This window comes from Phodopus roborovskii, unplaced genomic scaffold, assembly GCF_943737965.1.
Source record: "Phodopus roborovskii unplaced genomic scaffold, PHOROB, whole genome shotgun sequence".
In the NCBI taxonomy this organism is placed as follows: Eukaryota; Metazoa; Chordata; class Mammalia; order Rodentia; family Cricetidae; genus Phodopus; species Phodopus roborovskii.
In genome coordinates, this window is record NW_026125281.1 from 4,535,945 (window position 1) to 4,559,565 (window position 23,621).

Sequence of the window (23,621 nt, forward strand, 5' to 3'; positions counted from 1 at the left end):
AAATGTGCTGGGCAGTGGTGGTGCACACCTTTAATCCCAGCATGTAGGAGGCAGAGGCAGGAGGGTATCTGGTTTGTTGTTGTTGTTGTTTTAACTATTTGGCTGATGGCTCAGGATTCTTATTGGCTAGCTCTCTCTCTCTCCCTCTCTCTCTCTCTCTTAATCGATAACCCATTCCTATTAATCTGTGTATCTCCACGTGGTCTTGGCTGACCCTGAAAAAGCCGGGCAGATCTCTGGTTTTGAGGTCAGCCTGGTTTACATGGTAAGTTCTGGGACAGCTAGGGCTACACAAAAAGAAACCCTGTCTCAAAAAGCAAACAAACAAACTAGCAAGCAAATGAACAGACTGATTTGTTTCTGGATTTTTGTCTTTTAGTATCTCCACCCGTGGTTGACTGTGGGCAAATGAAGCCTACTCTAGTGGATTCCAGGGCTGCAAGAAAAGTTTTTATGATCTTTCAACATGAGCAAACCGATCTGTACTTCTGCTTTACGGTCTTAGCATCTACTTACGTGTTTTTTTAATCTGTAAGCCTTGCCTATATATTTAGAGCCCAAATCCTCCCCAAATGTACCCAACATAGCACTGAAAAATTTAGTCTCCATTAGGAATAAGTTCTTCATAGTAATTGATATGCTTTTGCCTCCAAACTTTTTTGGAAAGCTAACTTATACAAGCTTCCCTGCTATTTCATTTTCCAACAGATTGCGTTCCAAAAATGCATTTAAGGATTGGCTCTTTGGAAGATAGAATACTTTTATTTTTTCTTTTAGAAACATTGTTAAGGGTGAAATTCCCAGGCTAGTGCACAAAAATCTTGGCTGGATACTCACTTGAAACCTGGGTCCTAGAAGTAATAAGATAGAGTGGAACTCAGGAGGCTGAGGCAGAGACTTGTCATGAGTTCTAGGCTAGCCCATGGTACATAGTAGGGCCAAATCTCAAAACAACAACAACAACAAAAAAAAAAATCCAAACAGTCAAAAACAACAGGTGAGTGCAATGGCCAGTTCCCCCTCCACCTTCCGTGTTCAACGGAAAAGTCTAGAAGATGTAAAGACCACCTTAGCTGAACACTTCCCCGAGGCCCTCCTGCTGGCATTGCTAGTCCCAATGCCTCCCTTCACCTGGCTCTGTTGTGATAAATAAAGAGCACTGGTTCTTTCTTCACTAATCAAATGCCTTCAGAGAAAGTCTCTGTCTCTGTCTCTCTGTCTCCCTTCCTCCCTCCCTCTCTCTGTGTGTGTGTTGGGGGAGAGGGGGGATGGATACTACCAGTGGAGATCGAAGGACACCCTGGAGACCGAGTTCAGGTCATCGGAGTTGGCAGTAGGCTTTTACTGAGCGAATCCTCTCATCAGTCCCTGAAGTAGTCACCTTCCGCTGAAGCAGCTGACAGAACTCTGCTATGTGAAAGACCAGTGCTTAGTCTTCAAGAGAGCTCTGTTCTTTAAATAAATCATGCTTTTTGTTTAGTCTCTGTCTTTTCTCCCCCCCCCCCCAGACAGGGTTTCTCTGTGGCTTTGGAGCCTGTCCTGGAACTCGCTCTGTAGGCCAGGCTGGCCTGGAACTCACAGAGGTCCTCCTGCCTCTGCCTCTTGAGTGCCGAGACTAAACGTGTGCATCACCACCATCCAGCTAGTCTTTTATTTATTTATTTATTTACTTACTTACTTACTTATTTTTGAGCCTGGCCGTTTTTTGTATAGCCCAGGCTGTCCTTGAACTCACTCCAGGGTGCTGAGATTTTACGTATGGCCACCATACCCGACATGCTGTGTCTTGCTTTTAAGTGAGTTCAGCAGAATGGTAATGTGTCTTTAGCCGTAGATAATGGTTGGGTGTACCTTTGAAGCTGTAAGGAATCTTTCCAACAGAAAAGGAAACTGGGGATCAGAAAGCCAAGCAGATGCTTGCTTAGGGTCTCCTGGGGGTGATGGTCTCTCAGACTGAAAAGGTTCCAGACCCGAAACTGCCTCTGCTTTGGGTCCTTTGTGGTCCCTGTCCCCATGAAGTTCAGAGGCAACCACAACTCAAGTGTAATACTAGGCTCTGCCAGCGGGAATGAGAAATACCCAGATGTGGGATCAGCTCAGGGCAGTAATCCCTAGAAAGACAATTCTGTAGGAATTTAGGTGTGTCTTCTCTTGGGGTGGGGTGGGGAGATAGGGGTGTTTGGGTATGTCTGTCTTGGGCTGGGCTGGGGAGATAGGGGTGTTTGGGTGTGTCTTAGGGTGGGGTGGGGGTGTTTGTTATGACAACAGTTGATATCAGCTTGAGATCTGGCCAGAAGGGGAGTAAATCAAAGGGAAGTCAGGTCAGGTGTTCCCCACACCTTAATCTCAGCAATTGGGAGATGGATGCAGAACCAGGAGCTCAAGGTCACCTTCAGCTACTTGGCCAATTTGAGAATGGTCTAGACTACATGAGTGTAACCCTGTCCTAAGAGACAAACAAAAACAAAACAAAACAAAAAAAAAAAAAAAAAAATGAAAAACAGAAAACGATTAAGTAGAAAGGACCCATCAAGATGCTGGGCTGTGGCAGCGGCGCACACCTTTATTCTCAGCACTCAGGAGGCAGAGGCAGGAGGATCTCTGTGAGTTCCAGGCCAGCCTGGTCTACAGGGAAAGTTTCAGGGTAGCCAGAGCTACACAGAGAAACCCTGTCTTGAAGAATGAAAGGGGAGGGAGGGAAAGAGAGAAAGGGAAAAAAAATAAAAGAAAGGAGGCTGAGCATTGGGGCGTTGGTGGCGCACACCTTTGATCCCAACAGAGACAGGCGGGGATCTCTGTGAGTTCGAGGCCAGCCTGGCCTACATATCAAGTTCTAGGACAGTCCGCAAAGCAATACAGAGAAACCCTGTCTCAAACAACAACAACGAAGAAAGGCTAAGAGAAGGTGTGATTCAAGAGGCCGCAAGGCCACAGTTGGGCTAAGAACAGATGTGATGGCCAGCCATTCCAACTGTGTCTCTGGAGGCGGAGCCTTTAGTGGCCACTCTGAGCCTGGCATGCAGACATCATCCCTGCAACCCCAGTGTCAGGTGTGGGCAGGCCAAACACACTCGGTGATTCTCTAAGACTGTCCAGCTGAGGCCAGAAGCTTGACGCTCAAGGCTAGGGGAGGAAATGTTGAGAGGGCCCTACACATCAGAGTGTCCAAACCAGGAGTCTTCCTGCACACCATCATCCTCCACATACAAAAGGTCCTGAAACAGACAAACAAGCAAACAACTTCTGGGGAAGGAACAAACTGTCGCTGTTTGCCTGGGAAAAATTTTAAAGTAATGTTGGGCAAGTATTTATGAAAACCTGTTCTCGCCAAAAAGAAGGAAAGAAAAGGAAAAAGAAACACATTTGTGTTTGCAAATGCAGGGTGGAAGGGACACTAGACCAGTGCTAGCATTTCTAAAAGGTGAGTCACAGCATCCTGTGGAGGGGAGAGTAGGGGGTTCTTGTCCGGGCAGGGAGTGGTCCTTAGATTGTGATAGTTTATCAGACCTGGGCTGGAGGGTATCCCGGCAGTGAAAATGCAAGTCACTCCAAAGAAAAGCAGGCCTGCCGGAGGGAAGAGCGCCTCTTTATCCCAGGTTGGTTGGACCTATTTGCAATTCAGAATGTCTATGAAGAATGTTAGGGTTAAACCCAAACAAAAAAAAGTTGGGTGTGGAACCCGACTTGCAATCTTCAGTGTCTCAAGCAAAATAAAATAAAAACAGAAAAAGACATGTGTAACTAATTAACTTAGTTCTTGTGTGTTTGGTTTTTTTGAGATAGGGTCTCTCTAAACAGCCCTGGCTGTCCTGGAACTCCTATGGACCAGGCTGGCCTCGAACTCAGAGAAATCTGCCTGTTTCTGCCTCCTTGAAGTTGAGGTTCTTGCCACCACCTTACTCGTTAACCTTTTTGGTTTGTTTGTCCTTTCAAGACAGGGTTTCTGGCTGTCCTAGAACTCCTTTGTAGATCAGGCTGTCCTGGAACTCACGGAGATCTGCCTGCCTCTTCCTCACAAGTGCTGAGATTAAAGGTGTGTGCCATAACTGCCTAGCACTCACAAGTACACCCTGAGAAAAATGACAGGAACCACAAATCAGCTAAAGGAGACGGTGTACAGCCAGGCTATGTCAGAACCGCAGAGGGATCAGGGCCAGCCTGGGCTACCGACAGAGTGAGAGTCTGTCTCATAAATACATAAATAAATAGTAGTAGCTAGAAAAAAAATGCAGAATGAATTAGGACAATTCATTTCTAAAGTAATCACTATTAATGCAACAAAATGCCACACCTCTGTATCAGGTGCTGAGCACTTGCGATGGTAAACTTCCCTAAACTGCATTTGTTAACCAATCCTAAAATGTGTCTGAATTAAATATTAGTAATTTGTATGTTATAAAGGCAAAACAACCAGGAATGGCACCAATTTCTTCATGGTTCCCAATCAGACGACGGGTCCAAAGCATTTTTGATAAAGTATTGTCATTTCAGATGTGCAACTCCAAAACTCATTTGTCTATTTATTGAGACATTGCCATACACTATAGATAAAACTAGCCTGGATCTTGCTATGTAGTCCAGGCTAACCTTGAACTCCTGACCCTCCCCTCCCGGCTTGGGCTCCACCTGCACAATAGTTACTATAATCAGTACAAATGACTGGTAAAATTTTACAAATCTATTGATTATTTATTTATGTATCCCACATTAAAACATTTTTGTTACATTTATTTTTTGTGTCTGGGGGGGCATGTAGAAGCTAGAAAACAACTTGTGTAAGTCCATTCTCTCCTTCCATCTCGGGTATTGAACTCGGTCTTGGCAGCAAACATCTTTGTTTGGCTTTTTGATTGTTCTTTGTTTTGTTTTGTTTTTTGAGACAGTCCTAGTGTCCTGGCACTCACTCTGTAGACCAGGCTGGCCTCAAACTCACAGAGATCCTCCTTGCCTCTGCCTCCCGAGTGCTGGGATTAAAGGTGTGCGCCATCAACATACCTGTTTCATACTGTTTTTTAAGACACGCTCTCACTCAATAGACTGGCTGGCTTGGAACAGGCTATGTAGACCTGCTGACTTTGAACTCCAAGAGATTTGCCTCTTTCCAATCTCCCAATGGCTAAAATTATAGGCTGGGCTATCACATCCAGCTGTGATTGCTTAAGAATCCTTGACACCATCACCAGCAGAAGCCGGTGGATCTCTGTGAGTTCGAAACCCTGTCTTGAAAAAAAAAAAAAAAAGGAATAAAAAGAAATATACAGTTAGGTGGGGAAAATCGCCTAGAATTCATCTCTGTGTCAACCAAAGGGAAAGTCAAATAAACCCTACATCATTCTAGGGTTCAAAAACACCTCCATTAATGCGTAACCGAGCAACGTGCTGATGTGCTGATGAGTAATACTTAGCGTTCAGACCTGAAGTCTGTTGTGAAACTTGTTCCTTTTTTTTTTTTTTTTTTGAGGTAGTCTGTGTATCTCAGGGTGGCCTTGAACTCCTGATCGTCCTGTGTGTGGGGCTGACAGGGGCACACACAACCAAGCCCAGTTTACAAGGTGCATAGGCTTGAACTCAGAGCTTTGTGCAGGCTAGGGACCCCTGAGCTGTGTCCCCAGCCCTCTCCCGGAACTTTTAAAAAGGCTGCCCGATCCTTTAATTGTTGTTGTTGATTTCTAAGCGGAATTGCGTGGTGTCTTCTGAGTCACATCAAGGAAAGAACAGTGGATAACAACTCTTGCGGTAATGTTTTGGGACAGCGTTGCAACTGTGCAGATTGACTACCTCCCAATTTGAAGGAGCCACTAAAAATAGAGTGTGGGTAATGGGGCCAATTGAGTGGGTGAGGAGATGAAACAGGGCCATGACCTCTAAGACTTTCCGGTGTCCTTCTTACCACCTATAGAGCGAGTGCAGGCTCTCTTCTTTCTCATGAGAACTGTCTCTCACAGGAAGAACTGAGCTTCAATGCCTGGCTTTTAATTATTTCCTTTTTCTTCTATTCCTGCTTTATTTATTTATTTATTTTTAAATTAATAGATTTCTTTTTTAGGCAGTCTCCTGGGCTAGCTTCAAACTTGATGTGTACTGTGTAGCCAAGACTGGCCTTGAACTCCTGATCCTCCTGCCTCCATCTTCCAAACGCTTCGATTCCGTGTGTGCGCGTGAGTGCGTGCGTGCGTGCGTGCGTGCGTGCGTGCGTGTGTGTGTGTGTGTGTGTGTGTGTGTGTGTGTGTGTGTGGCCACACAAGGTTGCTTTGTTTTCTTTTTAGTGGTAAGCATAGGCTACTTGTACTTCCTCCTGGTACCCAGACTCATGGTAAACCATGGAAACTCAAACAACTTCTATTCACCACAGCATGTTTGGATAAGCTAGAACTCTTACCATCGCATTGCCCAGTAGTAGCTGTCAGAGAACTCACCCCTGGCCTAGAACTCTTGAGATAAAAAGCTGAGAGATAAGCAAGGGGTGGCCGAGGACACGAAAGGGTAATGGGAAGTGAATGTGATCAAAACGCAGTATATGCGTGTATGGAAATGCGTAATGAAACCATACATACATACATACATACATACATATATACACACACACACACACACAATTAACATGTGCTGATAGAGAGTTAGGGCTGTGGAGATGGCTCAGTGGGTACAGTGCTTACGACACAACTATGAAGACCCATGTTCAAGTCCCCAGGGCTCACAGAAAGGCAGACATGATTGTGAGCTTCTGTCATCCCCCCTACTTCCTACCCGCCACCTCCCCTCTGCCCTTGGAGAGGGTGAGGCCTCCCCTAGGAAGTCTACTAAGTCTGTCCCGTCATCTCGTTGAGGCTGGACCTCTCCAAACACACCACCCCCATGCCCCTGTGTCTATGCTGGACAAGGTATCTCCATATAGAATGGGCTCCACTAAGTCAGTTTGTGCATTAGTGTTAGATCTTGGACACTGCCAGTGACCTCATACATTGTCCCAGTCACAACATTGTCGCCTACATTGAGGGCGTCTAGTTCAGTCTTATGCAGGTTCCCCATTTGTCAGACGTTTACATCATCGCATAATGATATTAAGACCTGTTGCTTAAAGGGCCAGAGAGATGGCTCAGCAGTTAAAAGCACTGGCTTAGTCCAGTTCCTAGAGACTATATGCAGGCTCACAATTACCTGTAACTCCAGCTCCAGAGTCTCTGATACCCTCTTCTGACCTCCTCAGGCACAAGGCATGTAGATGGTACACATATACATACATAGAGGCAAAACCCATACACAAAAACAAGTAAATCTTTGAAAACGGCATTGAGTCCTTGGGATTTAAGATCAATAACGCATGAAAAAAATTTCACTTTAGCCAATTAGATAAGCTGCTTTACCAAAAATCTGACATTTAACTTAGAACAAATCCAAGTATAGTTCAGAAATACACAAATATTAATTATATGGAAAATGCAGGGACAGGAGGTGGTGGCTTTCATCCCCGCACTTTGGGAGGCAGAGGCAGGCGGATCTCTGTGAGTTCAAGGCCAGCCTGGTCTACAGAGCGAGTTCCAGGCCAGCCTAGGCACAGACAGCAGGAGCCTGTATTTCTTAACTATTATTATCATTGAAGATGTGTTTTACTTTCACACATATGCATATGCCACATGTGTGTGGGTGACTTTGGAGACCAGAAGTGTTAGATTCCCTGGAGCTGGAGTTTACAGCTGTGGATTGCTTGCCTGATATGGGTGCTGGGGATTGAACTCAGGTCCTTCTGGAAGAGCAATGCACACTTATTAACCACAGAGCCATCTCTCCAGCCCTCTTTTATTATTAACCTTCTTCTATCCCCTCCTGCTCCAGCGGCCTCCACTTCCTAGCCCCTTCTCCTGTTTGTAGGCCTTGCGGGAGTCTTGTGTAGGACTTATGCAGGAGGCCACAGCTGTCCCATGTTCATAATCACAACAGCATGTCCTACCGAAAAGAGGCATTTTAGAGCATCTTCCAAATCCTCCAGTCTCGCAGTCCTTCCACCCCATCTTCCAGGCTGTCTTCCGGGCCCCAGGGCGGGTGACACAGGTGTTCCTTTTGTAGTTGTGCACTCAGCTGTGCCTTCTTCTCAGGACTTGGTCAGGTTATGAGTCTGTGTTTTGACCGTCAAATGACGCATCTCTGACGGACTAAGGCTGAGAGCTGCTCTCATCTACTCGTATAAGTGCAAGAGTTTAGGGAGTGATTTAACTGCATGCCTGTTCAACAACAATAAAGTAGCAGATTCCCCATATGGTGGCCTACAATCTCCACTGCCATCAGCTTTCGACCAGGCATACGGTACCAGATGTCAGATCGAATCAGGAAGTGGTTGGTTACCCCTTAGAACAGTCATGCCATTATTGCCCTGCCTTCTATCCACCCGTCTTCCTTAGCCCCAAACACTATCTCCACTTGAACATTTCCATCCATGGCAATGTAATTTGTTTCTTAGACACGGTCTCTGTACATAGTCCTAGCTATCCTGCTGCTCTCTATATAGACCAGGTTGGCCCTCAGACTCACAGAATATCCCTGTCGCTGCTGGAACTAAAGGTGTGCTCCGCCATACCCAGCCTGGCAATACAAATTTTGATTGTTGGTCCTTAGAGTCTATTTTTAATTATGTCCTTTTTTTTGATTAATCAATCAGTTAGCTTTTACCAGCCCAATCACAGCTTCCCCTTCCCCTACCCTCCTCCTCTGCTATCCACTCCGTCTCTCTCCTGTTCAGAAAAGTGCAGGCCTTCCATATATTATCAGCCAACAATGGGATCTTAGATTCCGTTAATAAACCAATTAATAGGGCCAGGAGTAGTGGCACATGCTATTAATCCCTGCACTCAGTGGGCAGAGGCGGGTGGATCTCTGAGTTCAAGGCCAGCCTGGTCTATGATTGAGTTCCAGAGCCACACAGAGAAACCCAGTCTCAGCCCCTCCCCTCGATTAATAAATATTAAAGATGTTTTATAAATGGGTAGTTATTGGATCTGAAGCCTGGAAAACTCTTTACAAGACAAAGCACAACATTCTTTGAGAAGTTTTTATGTAAATTCACAAGCGTTTATTGAGGGTCATTGCTCCAGCTTGGTAAGGTCAGAGGACACCTAGACATTAACCACAGAAGGAAACATTATGTTCTAGAAAGAATAAAGAGAACAGGGGTTTGAAAAGGGCAAGAAGCATAAGGCCACAAGGGTGACCAAAGAGTGACCATGCCAAATACACCCGCCTCCTCTGTAACATTTGCTTGTGTCTGAAACAGCTTGTATTGTAACAAATGCCACTTGTATCTAAAAGCCCAGAGTCAAGGTTTTCTTTCTGACCTGGGTACAATAACTCATGCCTGTAATCCCAGTCTAGGAGGCTGAGGCAGGACCATTGCTCTGAATTGAGTCATGCTGTGTAATAAAGTTAAGGTTGGTGTGAGTTACAGAGGGAGACTCTATCTCCAAAAAGAAGGAGGAGGAGGAAAAGAAGAAGATTTCATTTTTCAAGCTACCACCAGCAGTCCATGTTTCCATAGCAACTTATATATAAGTCTATTAACATTTAACCTTCATAATTACTTTTGCTGTTGGAGATGGAACTCGGAATCTCAAGTACGGGAAAGCACTCTTATCACCGAGCTAGCTCCGTCATTACCAATTTGGATGTTCTCCATCGTCAGGGAAGTTCAAGTTTCTAGGGAGTTGGGACAGTCTTATCTATTACATCCTTTAGAAGACAGCACATATTTACCGTGGGAAGGAGCATACACATGTACGGAAGACACTGTGTGGGTCCTGGGGATGGAATTCAGGTCATCAGCCTGTGCAGCAAGTGTCTTTGTGGACTGAGTCATCGCAACAGCCCCAAACCCTGACTTCTGACATATAGGAGCGTTCAGAAAAGGCCTCAAGGGACTTGACGACTATGTGCACAGACTGTGTGGTAAGCTGGCTATTTCTATTCCTCTTTGGGCCCAGGACACTTTTGTTGTATGCGACACTTTCTTTAGCCGGATATGGCGGCACATGCCAGCATTTAGGTGACCTCATAGTTGGGAGGTGTGGTAAGAGAAGCTGGAGTCTGAGGCAGTTTAAGATACATGATGAGTGGCCGCACGCCTTTAACCCCAGCACGGGGGAGGCAGAGGCAGGCGGGTGTCTGTGAGTTCGAGGCCAGCCTGGTCTACTAAGTAGCATGAGCTAGCTCTCTCCCACCTTCTCGTGGGTTCTGAGGATTGACTCATTTCTTGGGACATCATGTTAGCGGCGAGAGGGCTTTATTTACCGAGCCATCTCATCAACCCCCTTTAATTCCACATTTAAACTGAAACCATAAGGCACTGTTTATTTGTGTTTGGAAGCATGGGGGGTTGCCTGTTGTCTTGAAACGGGGTCTTCCTGTGTAGCCACAGCTGGCCATCCTCCTGCCTCAGACGTGGGCTACCATGTCAGCTCTTTGAAGCATTTTGATCCGCTGGCCATGGAAAGAGAATGTAAACCTTGTAGGTTTAAGGCATGAAGGGATCAGGATCTCGGGGTAGGTGGGTGACAGGATCACATTTGCTTTTCGAGAAGATTGCTAGCTTCTGTAGAGAATGGATTAAAAGGCACTGGGTAGAAGAAGAGTACTTTGTGACGTTCCCCTGAAAACATGCACGTGAACTTAAGCTCTGGCAAGGTAAGTAATGCTTTAAGGAAATTGAGAGTTCTCTCAGAAAAGAAACGTTATTGTTTTTAGTTTTACCTCTTTTATATGTTCTTGTGGAGGGGAACAGGGTACAACTGGTTCCTAACTAGTGGAAAAAAAGGAAGGAAGGAACAGGACTTTTTCCCAAAAAAGGTCCTCGGGAAAATCATTGATGACTGGGATCAACTGTTAATCTTTTCTTTTAAAATGAAGGTAGCTTTGTCATCATTATTTATTATCATATATTAGTGTGTATTCTATGTATTTCAGGGGTAAGGTGTAGAGCAATTGCCTAGAGTAAGAAGCACTCTGGTTAACCTGCCCTACCCCAGAATGTCTGTCTTTTGTTTGTCAGTCTTTCTGCTTATCTACCCATGCCTCCACACACTGGGATACAGAAAATAAGTTTATTTGAAAAGCCAACCTCCTTGAGCCAGTCAGTGATGACACAGCCACTCTATTCACTTATTATTTAAACAGGGCTTCACATAGCCACGGTTGGCATAGTTGAGACCTGCCCTTGAGCTGCTCTGCTCATCATCCTAGGAGCCTCCCCTTGCCAGTACTGGGATGACAGGTCTGAGCTTCTTCATTTGGCACAGTTCTGTAAGGGCTCTTCTCTTTCCCTATGATCTAACCACACCCCAACGACACCACCATTTTTGTAAAAGACATTTTGTTAAGATTCGCTTTATTTCTGAATGAATGTGCCTCACCTGGGTGCAGACGTTCCATTGGGTCTCCTGGAGCTGGAGGTGCAGGCGGCTGTGAGGCAGCCAGCGGGAGCTGGGGACGAGCAGCTAGCTGTGCGGAGTCTCCGGTCTCACAGAGACTCCAGTCCATCTCTCCTGGCCTTGGAATATATTATACGCATTTTGAGCTGACACAACTGTCTAGACCATAGTACTAATTCTTTTCTTTTTTGGTAACTTTTTCTGATATAACCTTTTAAAAATTTTTCAATACAACCTTTTTATTCTATTGTATTCGTGGTTATTTATTTGTCCATTAGTTTTGTTTTGTTGTGAGTCTGAGACAAGGTCTCATGGTCCAGGCTGACTTCAAGCTTACCTGGCCTTGGATTTCCTACTACCTCTATCTTCCAAGTGCAAGGATTACAGGACCTGGACACCATGTCTGGCTTAATATTTGTGTTTTAAAAATTGACTTGCAATGGTCCTTTGTAAATCAGTGAACCAGCTTTATATATATACATATATATACACATACATATATACATATACACACACACACATATATATATATATATATTCCTTTAGGGTGCTCAGTGAGTGGTGTTTTGTTGGTTCCTATGGGTCAGAGCGTCTTTCTTTGAGACGTTCTCTGTAGCCTAGACTGGCCTTAACTTCCAGCACCTCCCGTCTCAGCTTCCCAGGTGAGGTGGATCCCCAGAGCTCACATCAAAAGGGACAGGTGTGGTGTTGAGGGCTTGTGGGGGTGTGCTTATAACTCCTGGGCCGAGGCGGGCAAAACTCTGGGGCTTACTGGCCAGTCAGCCTAGCCTACTTTGTAAATTCGTGGCCAGTAGAATATACTACAAAAATAAAACCAGACAAGCAAACACCAGGGGCCATGAGATCAAGTTGGGTCACTTGGCGGGAAAGAACCCACTCCCAGCAAGCTGTTCTTTGACCTCTATTCGCTCACCGTGACACACACGTGTATTAGATAAAGATAGGACACGCACATAAACACACTCACGCGTACACAGAGAAAAGCATGTATCTTAAGGAGACAGAACCAGGAACAGGGGGCTTGAGAATTTAGCTCATCTGGCACAGTGCTAGCACGTAGGACGCCATGGGCTCTATTCCTAGCACCGCAAACATAGATAAGTAAGTAGAACATTGCACGCAGGGTTTTTCTTTCAAGGGTGTCCATTAAAGAGTTGGTTAGAGGCTAACTGGGCACGGATGGGGGCCTGCACTTGGAAGTTAGAGGCATCCTGGGCTACTTCAAGCCCTACCTCAAAAATAAAAACAATAACAATACAAGGAAAAGATAAGGAGTTGTCTATAATGGGAAAAAAATTCAATGAGTTGCTTATAGTGGCAAAAACAATGTCCTGGTAAAGTCAACGATGGCATTTCCATCTATGGTAAGATTAATGACTAAAATAACACAGGATATTTAATGATATTAAAATGCATGGATTACTAAACAAGATAGGATCCAACTCAAAAATATCAAAATAAAAATGCTAGGTACAGACATTATTTTTATGATATTGCTTAATTCTGAGTAATGGAAATAGTGGATGAGGGTTTTTTTTCCCTCCTACAACTATATTTGAAGAATAAAGTTTAAATTTTAATGTAGCAAAGAAAAAAAATAATGTAGCTTATAATTTGGTACCTGTAACATTGTTTATATATAAAGTTTGGCTTTAACAGGAAGGTATTACTCTAGGTAAAATATTCTCTATAATCAAGGCACATCTTGAATGTCGTCTGATCCTCCTTCTGCCTCTGCTCCTAGGGGCTGAGGTTATACAAGTGTGCCACCTTATCTGGCTCTAACTCAGTAGTTTTGAAAGAATAACTTTTCCCTAGATAAGAAAAGTAAAAGAAATCCTGATGGTGGTGTCCCAGCACTTGGGAGCCAGAGGCACATGGATCTCTGTGAATTCCAGGCTAGCCTGGTCTACAGAGTGAGTTACAGTATGGCCAAGACTACAACACAGAGAAACTCAGTCTCAAAAGCAAGCAGACTCCAAAACAAAACAGACTAAACAGAGTAAACTCAGGAAAAGTTCACTGAAGTAGGCTGAGGGAAGATGTGGTTAGTCATTTCTCAGGATTCACGCTCTTGGCTTGCTTTTCCCAGGCTGGGCCTAGCACCTTATACAATTAAGTGATGTCCACCTTCCCGGGAGAGGACCCGGGGCCGATTTCACAGAAGCCTGGGCCACTGTTGCTGAAGTCTAAAATAGGCTAAGTGCTGAGGGCATAAGCCCTCTACCAGGGCAATGATGGACAGTCCAGCCTGGCCAAGCATCGGCCAGGGCAGGTCCATGGTTGATCCCTATCTGGCCCACGGGGACAGCATTAGGAATCACCTACACAAGTTTTACATAGCTTAGATGAAATTAGGGGACAAACTGCTTGGGACTGCCCATTCTTCAGGGGTTCCCCTGGTAAGCATCAGGGGGAATTCCCTTGAATATGGCAGAACCCTAACAGTATGGGGGCTACAGGGTAGAACAGGCCCCTGCCTGTCAGTGGGAGGCTGGAAGGGTTGGGGAAATTCCTAAAAACTCCATTTACAGAGGAGATCCCCTTGTGATTCAAAGTTCCCTTGGCACAGGGTATTTGGAGGTACAGATCTGTTTCCGATCCCTTTAAGGCTTCTCAGCTCCTTTAGCTTTTAGAGACAGGCAACAGTTATGTCTCCAACAACCAAAGCTCACCAACACTATCAACCTGAGGGCTCTTATCAGAATAAGGGGGCTTTCAGCATCCGAAGGCCAGTGACAGCGTAGGTGATGAGGTGTCCATGGCAGGAGGATAACTCGGTCTCCTTGGCTTCTTGTGGGATTGCGGACTTGTCAGTCTTCACAGTGAAAGCATGTTGTCAGTTACAGGTGACAGACACACTTTGCAAATAAGCTCAAGCTCACATTAGAATTAACCAACTTTATTTCATATACAGAGCTGCAATACATCAGGTACGGTGATAAAGGCTTTGACAAATCAAAACCAACACACAAATCTCAACATTCATGCTTGAGTTCAGTTCAGTTCAATTCAAAGTGTCAAGGCAATTGGGCTCTCACCTTGACTTCCTGCACAGAAGTGAGGCAGGACTGCACCGGTTAGAAGGCAGCCTGATCTACCTACACACTGAGTTCTAGGACAGCCAGAGGTATGAATCGAGACCTCAGCTAAACAAACAGAAACCTCCATCAAGGTAGCGCGGCATGGTGACAAACTATGGAAGCTGAGGGACAACAAATTCAAGGCCAGCCAGGCCACACAGAAACCAGTCTCCAAAAAAGAAAAAAAAAAAAGTAGCCAGGTGGCAACACACACCTGTAGCCCCAGCACTAGGGAGGCAGGTGGATCTCTGGGAGTTCAAGGCCAGCCTGGTCAACAGAGCAGTTTAACTGATAGGTTCCAAGGCTACAGAGAAACCCTGTCTCAACACCCCCCCCCCAATATTACCAAACACTAATTGGTAACACTTTGGAGAACTGTAGCAGGTGGCTTTAAAAACATGTGCGCATGTGTACTGCCTGCTTGTGTCTTTGCACCCTGTGCTTCGTGGTGCCCCGAGACAGAAGAGCTGCTCCCTTGTCCCCTGCAGCCTGAGATACAGGGAGGGAGCCAGCTGGTCCAGAACAGCCATCCACCCAGCCCCCAGCATCTTTAAAACTTCAAAGCAGACAGACCCTTCAGCAGCTCCCCTCTCCCTCCACCCCAGTCCACTCCACCCTTCGGGACGCTTGAGGCAGGTGGATCTCTGTGGGTTTGATGCCACCCTGATCTAGTGACAGCTAAGGTCTAGAGAGACCCTGTCTTAAAAAAAAAAAGGGGGGGGGGAAGGAAAAGAAAAAAGGAGAGAAAACTCTGAAATAAGCATGAACAAAAGAAATTTAAGATTGATCTTGTGGGGCATGGTGGTGTACACCCACAATCCCAACCCTAGGTATACTGAGGCAGGAGGATTGCTGTGAGTTCGACATCAGCCCGAGTTGGACAGCAGGGCCCCTGCTGTGTGTATCCCCTGGTGACCTGGAAATAAACCATTGTACACCAGGATGGCCTGGAAATCAGAGATCTGCCTGCCTCTTGCAAGAGCCTGTTTAAACAAACAAACAAACAAATAACCAAAATAAAAAATAAGGAAACAGAAACAATTACCACTTTGTGAATTAGTAAACGCCTAAACGCGTTAGTGCTGTCCAGAGAGAGCATAATTAAAGGGGAGGGCGAGTTTAAGGGCTCTTAACTGGCAAGCCTCTTCCAGGAAGAAAAACAAAAACAAAAACAAAAACTCGACTAGTACGACCTCGGGAGGTTCGCTGCCAGCTCTGTCCGCTCAGGCCGGCGCAAAGGGTCCCGAACCCCAAGGCTCGCGTGCGCACGCTGCTCGCTCGCCCGGGAGCTGCGCTGCCGTCCTGGCAGCGGCGGCGGCGGCGGCCGGCTCCTCCCTCGCCCGCCCGCGCGCGGGGAAAACCCTGCCTAATATTTATAACGCTATGACATACTGTAACACTCACAAGGTGGTTGTCGGAGTATAAACACGGCCGGGGCCGCCTGATTGGCTGCCGGTGATGTAACACACATGTCAATACTTCCCGGCGAACGCACGTGTCCGACCTTTTATTTAAATTTCCATTTCATCACAGCAATAAGACACCCGGGGCGGCGCGCGGAGCGGAGCGGAGCGGAGCAGGGGAGCGCCGCGTCCCCTTCCCGGCCATCGCCGCCCCCGGGGGGCACCGGGGACGCAGAGGCGGGGGGCGCGGGGCCCCGGGGTGGGGGCGCACACAATGCACCCGCGGAGGCCGAGGGGCCCCGGAGAGGGCGGCGCCGCCGGGCCCGGCCTTTTGTGATGGAGCAGAATAAGTTCACTTCCTCGGGCACGGCCGCCCGCGCACACACACACACACACACAGACACACACACAGAGACAGACACACACCCAGCCGGGCGCGCGCTCCCGGAGCCCCGGGTGAAGCCGCGGCGGGAGCCGGGGGCGCGGTGCGCACGGCCGGGGAGGCGGCCCCCGAGCCAGCCGGACGGACGGACGGACGGACGGACACACGCACACGCGTGCACACACACTCGCACGCATGCACACACGCGTGCACACGCCCGCCAGCTGTTCGCCCTGGCCGAGCCGGCCCCGCCCCGCCCCGAGACCCCAGCCCCGGCCCGGGCTCCGCCCGCTTCCTTCCCGCGGCCGCGCCCCCGCCCCCGCCCGTGCGCCCCGCCCGCCCCCTTCCCGGTCCCCGAGCGCCCCCGGCCCAGCCCGGCTGTGCGCGGCCCGGCCCACCGCGACCCCGCCCGGCCCGCCCCGGCCCGCCCCCTCCCCCGGCCGGCCGTCCGGCCCCCGCCCTCTCCCCCTGCAGCGGTTGCTGCTACCCCGGTGCATTGTGGGCGCACGGTCCGTTGTTCATTTGCCATTCGACCTCGGCCGGGGCCTGGTCGGACGGAAGGAAGCGAGCGGGCGAGCGGGGCAGAGCGAGCGGGGGACCGGCGCCCGGCTTCACCGCGGGCTTCGCTATGTGGCGGCGGCGGCGGCGCCCGGCGGCTTAGCGCGCGCGCCTGGCGTCCGTCCGCGCCTGGGCAGGGCGAGCCCGCGGCGGCGGCGGCGGTGAGGACGAGCCCCGGCGGCCGCCGCGCTTGGCGGGCCGCTCGCTGTGCCGTGCGCGCGCGGGGCAGGCAGCGCGGGGGCGCCCGCACTCCCCGCCCGCCTCCCTCCCTCCCTCCCTCCCTGCGGTCAACTTCCAGCCGAGGCCGCACGCGCCCCGGCCCCGGCCCCGGCCCCGGCCCCGGCCCCGGAGAGCGCGGCGGGCCGGGGGCGGAGAGGACGCGGCCGGCCGGGACAGGCACACGGACGGCGGCGGCGGAGGCGGCGGCGGAGGCGGAGGCGGCCCGGGGGCGAGCGAGCCGGCCGGCGGGAGGGAGGCTGAGCCCGGGGCCGGGGCCGGGGGCCGGGGGCGCGGGCGAGGCGTTGGGGGAGAGCCGCGGCGAGCGCGCGGGCCCAGGCAGCCACCGGGCGGCGGCGGAGCAGCAGCAGCAGCAGCAGCAGCAGGAGGAGGAGGAGGCGGAGGCGCGCGCCATGTCGTTCAGTGAGATGAACCGCAGGACGCTGGCGTTCCGAGGAGGCGGGCTGGCCACGGGCGGCGGCGGCGGCGGCGGAGGAGGCGCAGGCGGAGGAGGAGGAGGAGGAGGCGGCGGCGGCCCCGCCACGAACAATGCCGCCGGCGGGGAGGCCTGCGCTTGGCCTCCGCAGCCGCAGCCGCGACAGCCCGCGCCGCCCGCGCCGCTGCAGCCCAATGGGCGCGGGGCGGACGAGGAGATGGACTCGGAGGGCCTGGAGCCCCAGGACGCGGAGGCCGCCGGGGCGGCGGGGGCGGCCGGGGCGGCCGGGGCCGGCGAGGACGCCAAGGAGTCGCTGCTCCCCCAGGACGCGGGCGGCCCCGCCTCGCTGGGCGGCGGCGGCGGCGGCGCGGGCGGCCCCCTGCTCGCCGAGAGGAACCGTCGGACTCTGGCCTTCCGCGGCGGGGGCGCCGGGGGTCCCGGCCACGCCGGCCCGAGCCGCGGCCGCCCCGAGCCCCCGGCCTGGCTGCCCGGGCGCATGAACGGGCGCGGGCCGGCGGCCGCGGAGCCCGACGCGCTGGACGGGAAGGAGGCGGCGATGCAGGACGGCGCGTCCCTGAGCGACAGCAGCGACGACGACGAGGACGAGGACGGGGCGAGCCCCGGCCCCTGCCCAGGCCTCGGCCCCGGCTCCGGCCCCGGCGGCCGGCCGGGAGGCGACGGCGCGGACGAAGCGGAGGGCGCAGACGCCGCCGTGCAGCACTTGGCGCTCGCCAGGCCCAAGTCCCTCATGCAGAAGCTGCAGAGCTGCTTCCAGCCCTCCTGGCTCAAGGACTTCCCGTGGCTGCGCTACTCCAGGGACACCGGCCTCATGTTCTGCGGCTGGTGCCACCAGGCCCCCGAGGACGCGGCCGCCGCCGCCGACCTCGCCCTCGCCCAGCCCGGGCACGACGAGCTTTCGCGGGGGACCCGCAACTACAAGAAGACCCTGCTGCTCAGGCACCACGTCTCCGCAGAGCACAGGCTCCACGAAGCCAACGCCCAGGTACGACGCCCCGGCTGCTGCTTTTCTCTCTTGCTACTCCTTTCTACTTTCTCGACACCTTTTTGGGAGAGAGGTGCCACGGTGGGGGGGGGGAGGAAAAAAGACTAAAGAAACTAAAAAAAGAAAGACGACCCCCCCTTCCCTCCCCCTCCCGGGTGGAGGCGGCCTTTTCCCCCACCGACAGGGAGAGGGAGAGGTCCCTCCGTCCGGGGAGCTCCTGCGTAGGGGTTTGGAAAGCCTGGGAACAAAGTTTTCCGAAGTTGTGGATGTTATTGGGGGAGGGGTGGAAGGACAGTTTTCTAATGATAGCGCTGGCTTTATCTTACTTTTTTTTTTTCTTAATGGCTAAGGGTTTGTCTAGGGGATTGCATCCGAAAGAGAGGTTGGAGATTGTAGCTTTAGGGTTGACATCGGGTCTGAAACATTTTTATCAGCGGAGCAGTCTGCTTACTGCCTGGTGTTCGCGCACACTGGAAGTAGTCTGAAGATTGGATTAAACCGTCTCTTTAGGTTTGCTGCTGCTGGCGGTGCACTCAGATCCGCGTGTCAGGTCGGGATAGTGTGAAACGTGAGAATGATTTTACGATGGCCATCTCTGTTCAACTTGAACCTTCTTGCCAAGGCTCGCTTTTGGTAAAATTATTGTACTTTGTAGTTATTTTTATCCGTAATTTCTCATCTGAGAATCTCTATTATTCTTAGAAAAACTTTGTTGTGAATAGCTTATATGAAGGGTGTTAAGCATAGCTTTGGTTTGAACTTCATTTGCTCACTGGAAAACCATCAGTCCTTAGTTACAAAAGAAGCCTAGGAGCGTTCTCTTTCTTAAAGCAGTCTCACTTTAAAGATAGTAAGTAGCCTGACCATTTTGATAGCCCTTTTCAAGTCAAACAGATGTTGGTCAGCCCTCCTTTTTATGATTCGACAACCTGTGGTGGTAGGTGGAATTCATTCTTTTGTATTGCTAGCTCGCCATTGATTCAGGTACTAGTGCCTCACTGTGGTGTTTATGGAGGAGCCTGCTGCTCAGCACAAGTACACTGTAGATGTATTAGACACACAAGTAACCCAGTTTATCTATAAGATATCAGGCTTTAGCTTTAAAAGCATGGAGTTATTTTGTGAGCTTTTTTTCCCCCAAGAAGGCGAGAAAACAGGGTTTGTTTGGATTAATGATGTTATTTGTACAAATTACTTTTTCTAGGCTGTCTTTCAGACAGGGTCTCGCTATGTATCCCTGGCTTGGCTGTCTTGGAACTCACTCTGGACCAGGCTGGCCTCAGACTCAGATCCTGAGGAGTTCTGGGATTAAAGGCGTGAGCCTCCTCTCCTGACAGGTCTTTTAAACGGGAAGCCCAGGGTTTTTAGTAAATTGCCTTAATTCCTGGATGACAGTTGAGACCAGTGCCTGTAAAGGGTGCTGAATGAAAAGAGGGTTGACTTTGAGCAAATCTGAGCTCAGCTCTCTGCTTTCTGCATTTGCTACTTACTATTGGAGAGAGTTTGATAGGTCTAACATTTGTCTTGTTTTAGGTGTGCCAGACTCATTTTTTGTATCCTACAAAGTAATTGTTTCTGTTTTACAGAAGTTGCATTTCAGGCATTAAAGGGTTAAGTGATACTTAAGGTATTTAATAAAATGATAGATGTTGTGGCTTGTGAAAATGGAAAGCTGCATTTTCCAAGTATTGCTAGCTTAATATTTAGAATTATTTTTTTTCTCTTAACCTACAGTGTACCAAGAGCTATTAGCAGAATAATCTGTTCTGTAGGCAAACATGAATGGGACAAAAAATTATAATTAGCTGCTCGGTGGTCTGTAACTTGGGGAGAGGGGCTTGATAACCTTAACTAGTGTGGGTGTACCCTGCAGGCGTGTACCTAGGTCTCAACATTCATTCCTAGGTAAAAACATTCTAAACTTGATCTCTGAGCTCCCCTTCCCAGCCTTCTAGTGTGGCCTAGGAGCCATGCACTTTGATTTAAACCCTTAAGAGTCTCCTTGATTGAATTTTAGGCGTTACCACTTTGAATCGATTCTCTCCATTTCTCCTAGTTTGTACCTAACTTTAGTTTGAGGGGTAGCTTGCTTGTCCAAGAAACACCTGGGAAACTCTCCCCTGTTAGCACTAGTGACAGTTTCTTAGTACAGAGCAGGATTTGATATTCTGTTGTGGTTGTTACCCTGTAGCCTTGATTGCCTATAGGAGGCAGTGTAGCACAGTCTGGAAGAACTCTTGGGCCTGGGTCCCAATCTTACAGTTTCTCTGTAAGAAAATTCTTAAGCATCTATACACAATTAGTAAATACTAACCATTCTTATTATCATGCTTATTTTTATTATACATTACTCTTAAAACTAAGAGTAGTGCCTGTTTGTAGTCCTGGCTGGCCTGAGGGGCCTCAAATACTCTTTGGTTCTTTTAGTTGTTTCTCAGATGATAGAATTATAGGCGTGCCCGCCACACCCAGCTGGATGAAGGTTTAAATTTATTTAAGCAGTGCTTAGTATTTATCTAATCTGGGATCATATACGTACTGCGCGCTCCACTCCCCAGACCCAATATCCTTCCTGGTCCCTTGCTCATCAGCATCAACATTTACATTTCTGTTTTCTTACAGCGGGGTCTCTGTCATCGGTTATGAAGCCACTTGTTATGGCAGTGCTCTTGATTCTAGAGCGCCAACGGTTTTTCCTTTCCCTTTCCCATCAGCCCGAGCACTCTCAAGTTTTTCTCATTAATAAGAGTATCTTGCATTGGCTTCCTTATTTAACAATGACATGGAGGGCTGAAGACGCTCCGTGGTTGAGCTTGCTGCTGCCCACGTGCTGCTCTCCGGAGGGTGGGCTTTGGTGCCACCACTCACTCTGCCAGTGTATGCACTGTAAGCCCAATCCGGTACCAAGGGGTCCAGCAGGCACTCGTGTGACCCATCTGCATGCAGCAGTCTCCACACACATTAAACATTTTACTTTATGCCTGTAATCCCAGCACTTGGGAAGTAGAAAAATGAGAATCAGTAGTTCAGTATAATGCGAAGTAGCCTGGGCTACCAGAGACACAATCTTAAAATAAAAAGCACTGTGAGAATTGAGTTTGACTGGGGTATGGTGGCATACTCCTGTAATCCAGTGCCTTCCAGAGCTAGAGGCAGCAGAAGCTAGATTAACTTACAGCAGTTAACGCAGTTAACACAGCTAGGGCTGCATAGTGAGAGGATGGAAGCTAGAGAAGATTTTTCTCCCTCCTCCTGGAGCCTTTTCTTCTCGCAGCTCCAGGCTGACCTTGAATTCATCATCCTCTCCCCCTCCCCCTCCCCCTCCTTCCCTCACCCCTCCCCAGCCCCCCCAGGGTTTCACTGTGTAACCCCAGCTGTGCTGGAACTCTGGACACCAGGCTGGTCTCTAATTCAGCTCTGCCTAACTGCCTCCTGAGTGCTGGGATTATGGGGTGTGTCACGACACCTGGCTCATTTTATGCCTTTCACAGCTAAGGGTTGAGTCCAAGGCCTCACTTAGGCTAGGCAAGCACTGTACCACTGAGTGCAGCTGAAAGCTTCCTTTTTCTAGTAGAAGACCCTTTGTTTTGTCATAGATCATTATTGTGTTGTGCGTGTGTTGTGTGGTGGATGTGTACACAGTGCAGGTGCTTGAAGAAGCCAGAGGCGTGTGGACCACCTGCTGTGGGGGTCTTTGGAAAGAGCAGCAAAAGACAGGCTTTTACTGTGCTTGGTAGCCCAGGCTAGTACCCTACTGTTTCCCACTACTCCAGTCTGTGTAGCCATTGCTTGGCATGAAACTTACTTGGTAGACTAGACTGGCCTCAAACTCCCAGATGCATAGCCACCTCAGCCTCACGAGTTGCTAGGGGTAAAGGCACGTGCCATCACTCCTAGAGTTTTGAGGGTTTGGGGAGGTATTGAAGTTTACTTTTGTTTCTCATTCTTTGGAGGACAGGTACCACTGAACTGTGTATCTTTAGCTCCCCCCCCCCCCATTCCCCTGTAACTTTAAAGACAGGATCTCTTCAGATGTCGCCTATGCTGTCCTGGAACTCTTAACCTACAAGCCCAGGCAGGCTTTGTGCTGGTGATCTTCCTGCTTCAGCCTCCCGAGTCTCCTGAAATTGCCAGACCAGTTTCTCATGCTTTCTCTCTTTGTTCAGGCTGTTTGAATTCTAAGCCTCCGGCGGTCTCTAGGAGAGTATCACTAAGTGATCATTGCATTTCATATTTGTCTTTTCAATTGGATCTTAGTTATTAAGAACTGCTAAGGAGAAATGTGCTGGCAGTAGTTTGTTGGTTTTAAGGCAGGGTGTCTCAGCTAGCCTCAATCAAGCTCTTTATTATTGTTTTAAGCCATTTATGGCCAGGTGGTAGTGGCACACATTTTTAATCCCAGCCCTCGGGAGGCAGAGGCAGGCAGATCTCTGTGAGTTTGAGGCCAGCCTGCCTGGTCTACAGAGTGAGTTCTGGGACAGGCTCCAAAGCTACACAGAGATACCTTGCCTGTAAAAAGCAAGCAAAAAGCATTTGTGTGTGTGGAGGTTGGAGGATAGGCTAGCCTTGTGGGTTCTGGTGTCAGCTGTGGCCTTCTAAGTTGTCAGGTCTGTGTCATAAGCTCTCACAGCTGGGCAATCTCTGGGGCCCCGGCTCCCTCTCACTATTGCTGGGACTGCCTGGTTGGGGAGAAGCGCCTCATGCACATTAGCTAGTCCAGTGCTGACCTGTATCCGCAGGAGGGTGTGGGAAGAGACCCCTCCATTTGAAAGAAAGTATCAGTGAGACAGACTTAGAGGTTTGAACTTACTGCTTGGTACTGGCAATCTGTATAGTTTTGAGTATCTTCAGAGTCAATTTCAAGAACTGTCTCATTCTGAATTTGGCCATTTGGCCCCGAAAGATTTTTAAATTGCTTTAATTATAGTGATTACCACTGTAGCTTGGTTCAGAGCACGTTCTAGCCAATTGTGAAATTCTCAGAGCCCAAATCAATCTCTGTCAATCTCTGCAGTCTGCTAAGCCTACAACATGCACCCACATTATTATTGTGAGTTTAGTTAGGGTTTCCAGAGTTAAACAGTGGCTCCAGCCCGGTGCTGTGATGG

The 23,621-nt window shown here is 49.3% G+C and overlaps 1 protein-coding gene across 1 annotated transcript in view; it reads left to right on the forward strand.

Moving 5' to 3' along the window:
- Nucleotides 1–17,451: 17,451 nt before the first annotated feature.
- Nucleotides 17,452–23,621, forward strand: part of Zbtb10 (zinc finger and BTB domain containing 10) — a 29,698-nt gene continuing 23,528 nt past the window's right edge. The window contains exon 1 of the mRNA XM_051196720.1: nt 17,452–18,513. Within this exon, the coding sequence (XP_051052677.1) occupies nt 17,488–18,513 (1,026 nt within the window). The 5' untranslated portion in view covers nt 17,452–17,487. The remainder of the gene's footprint in view (nt 18,514–23,621) is intronic.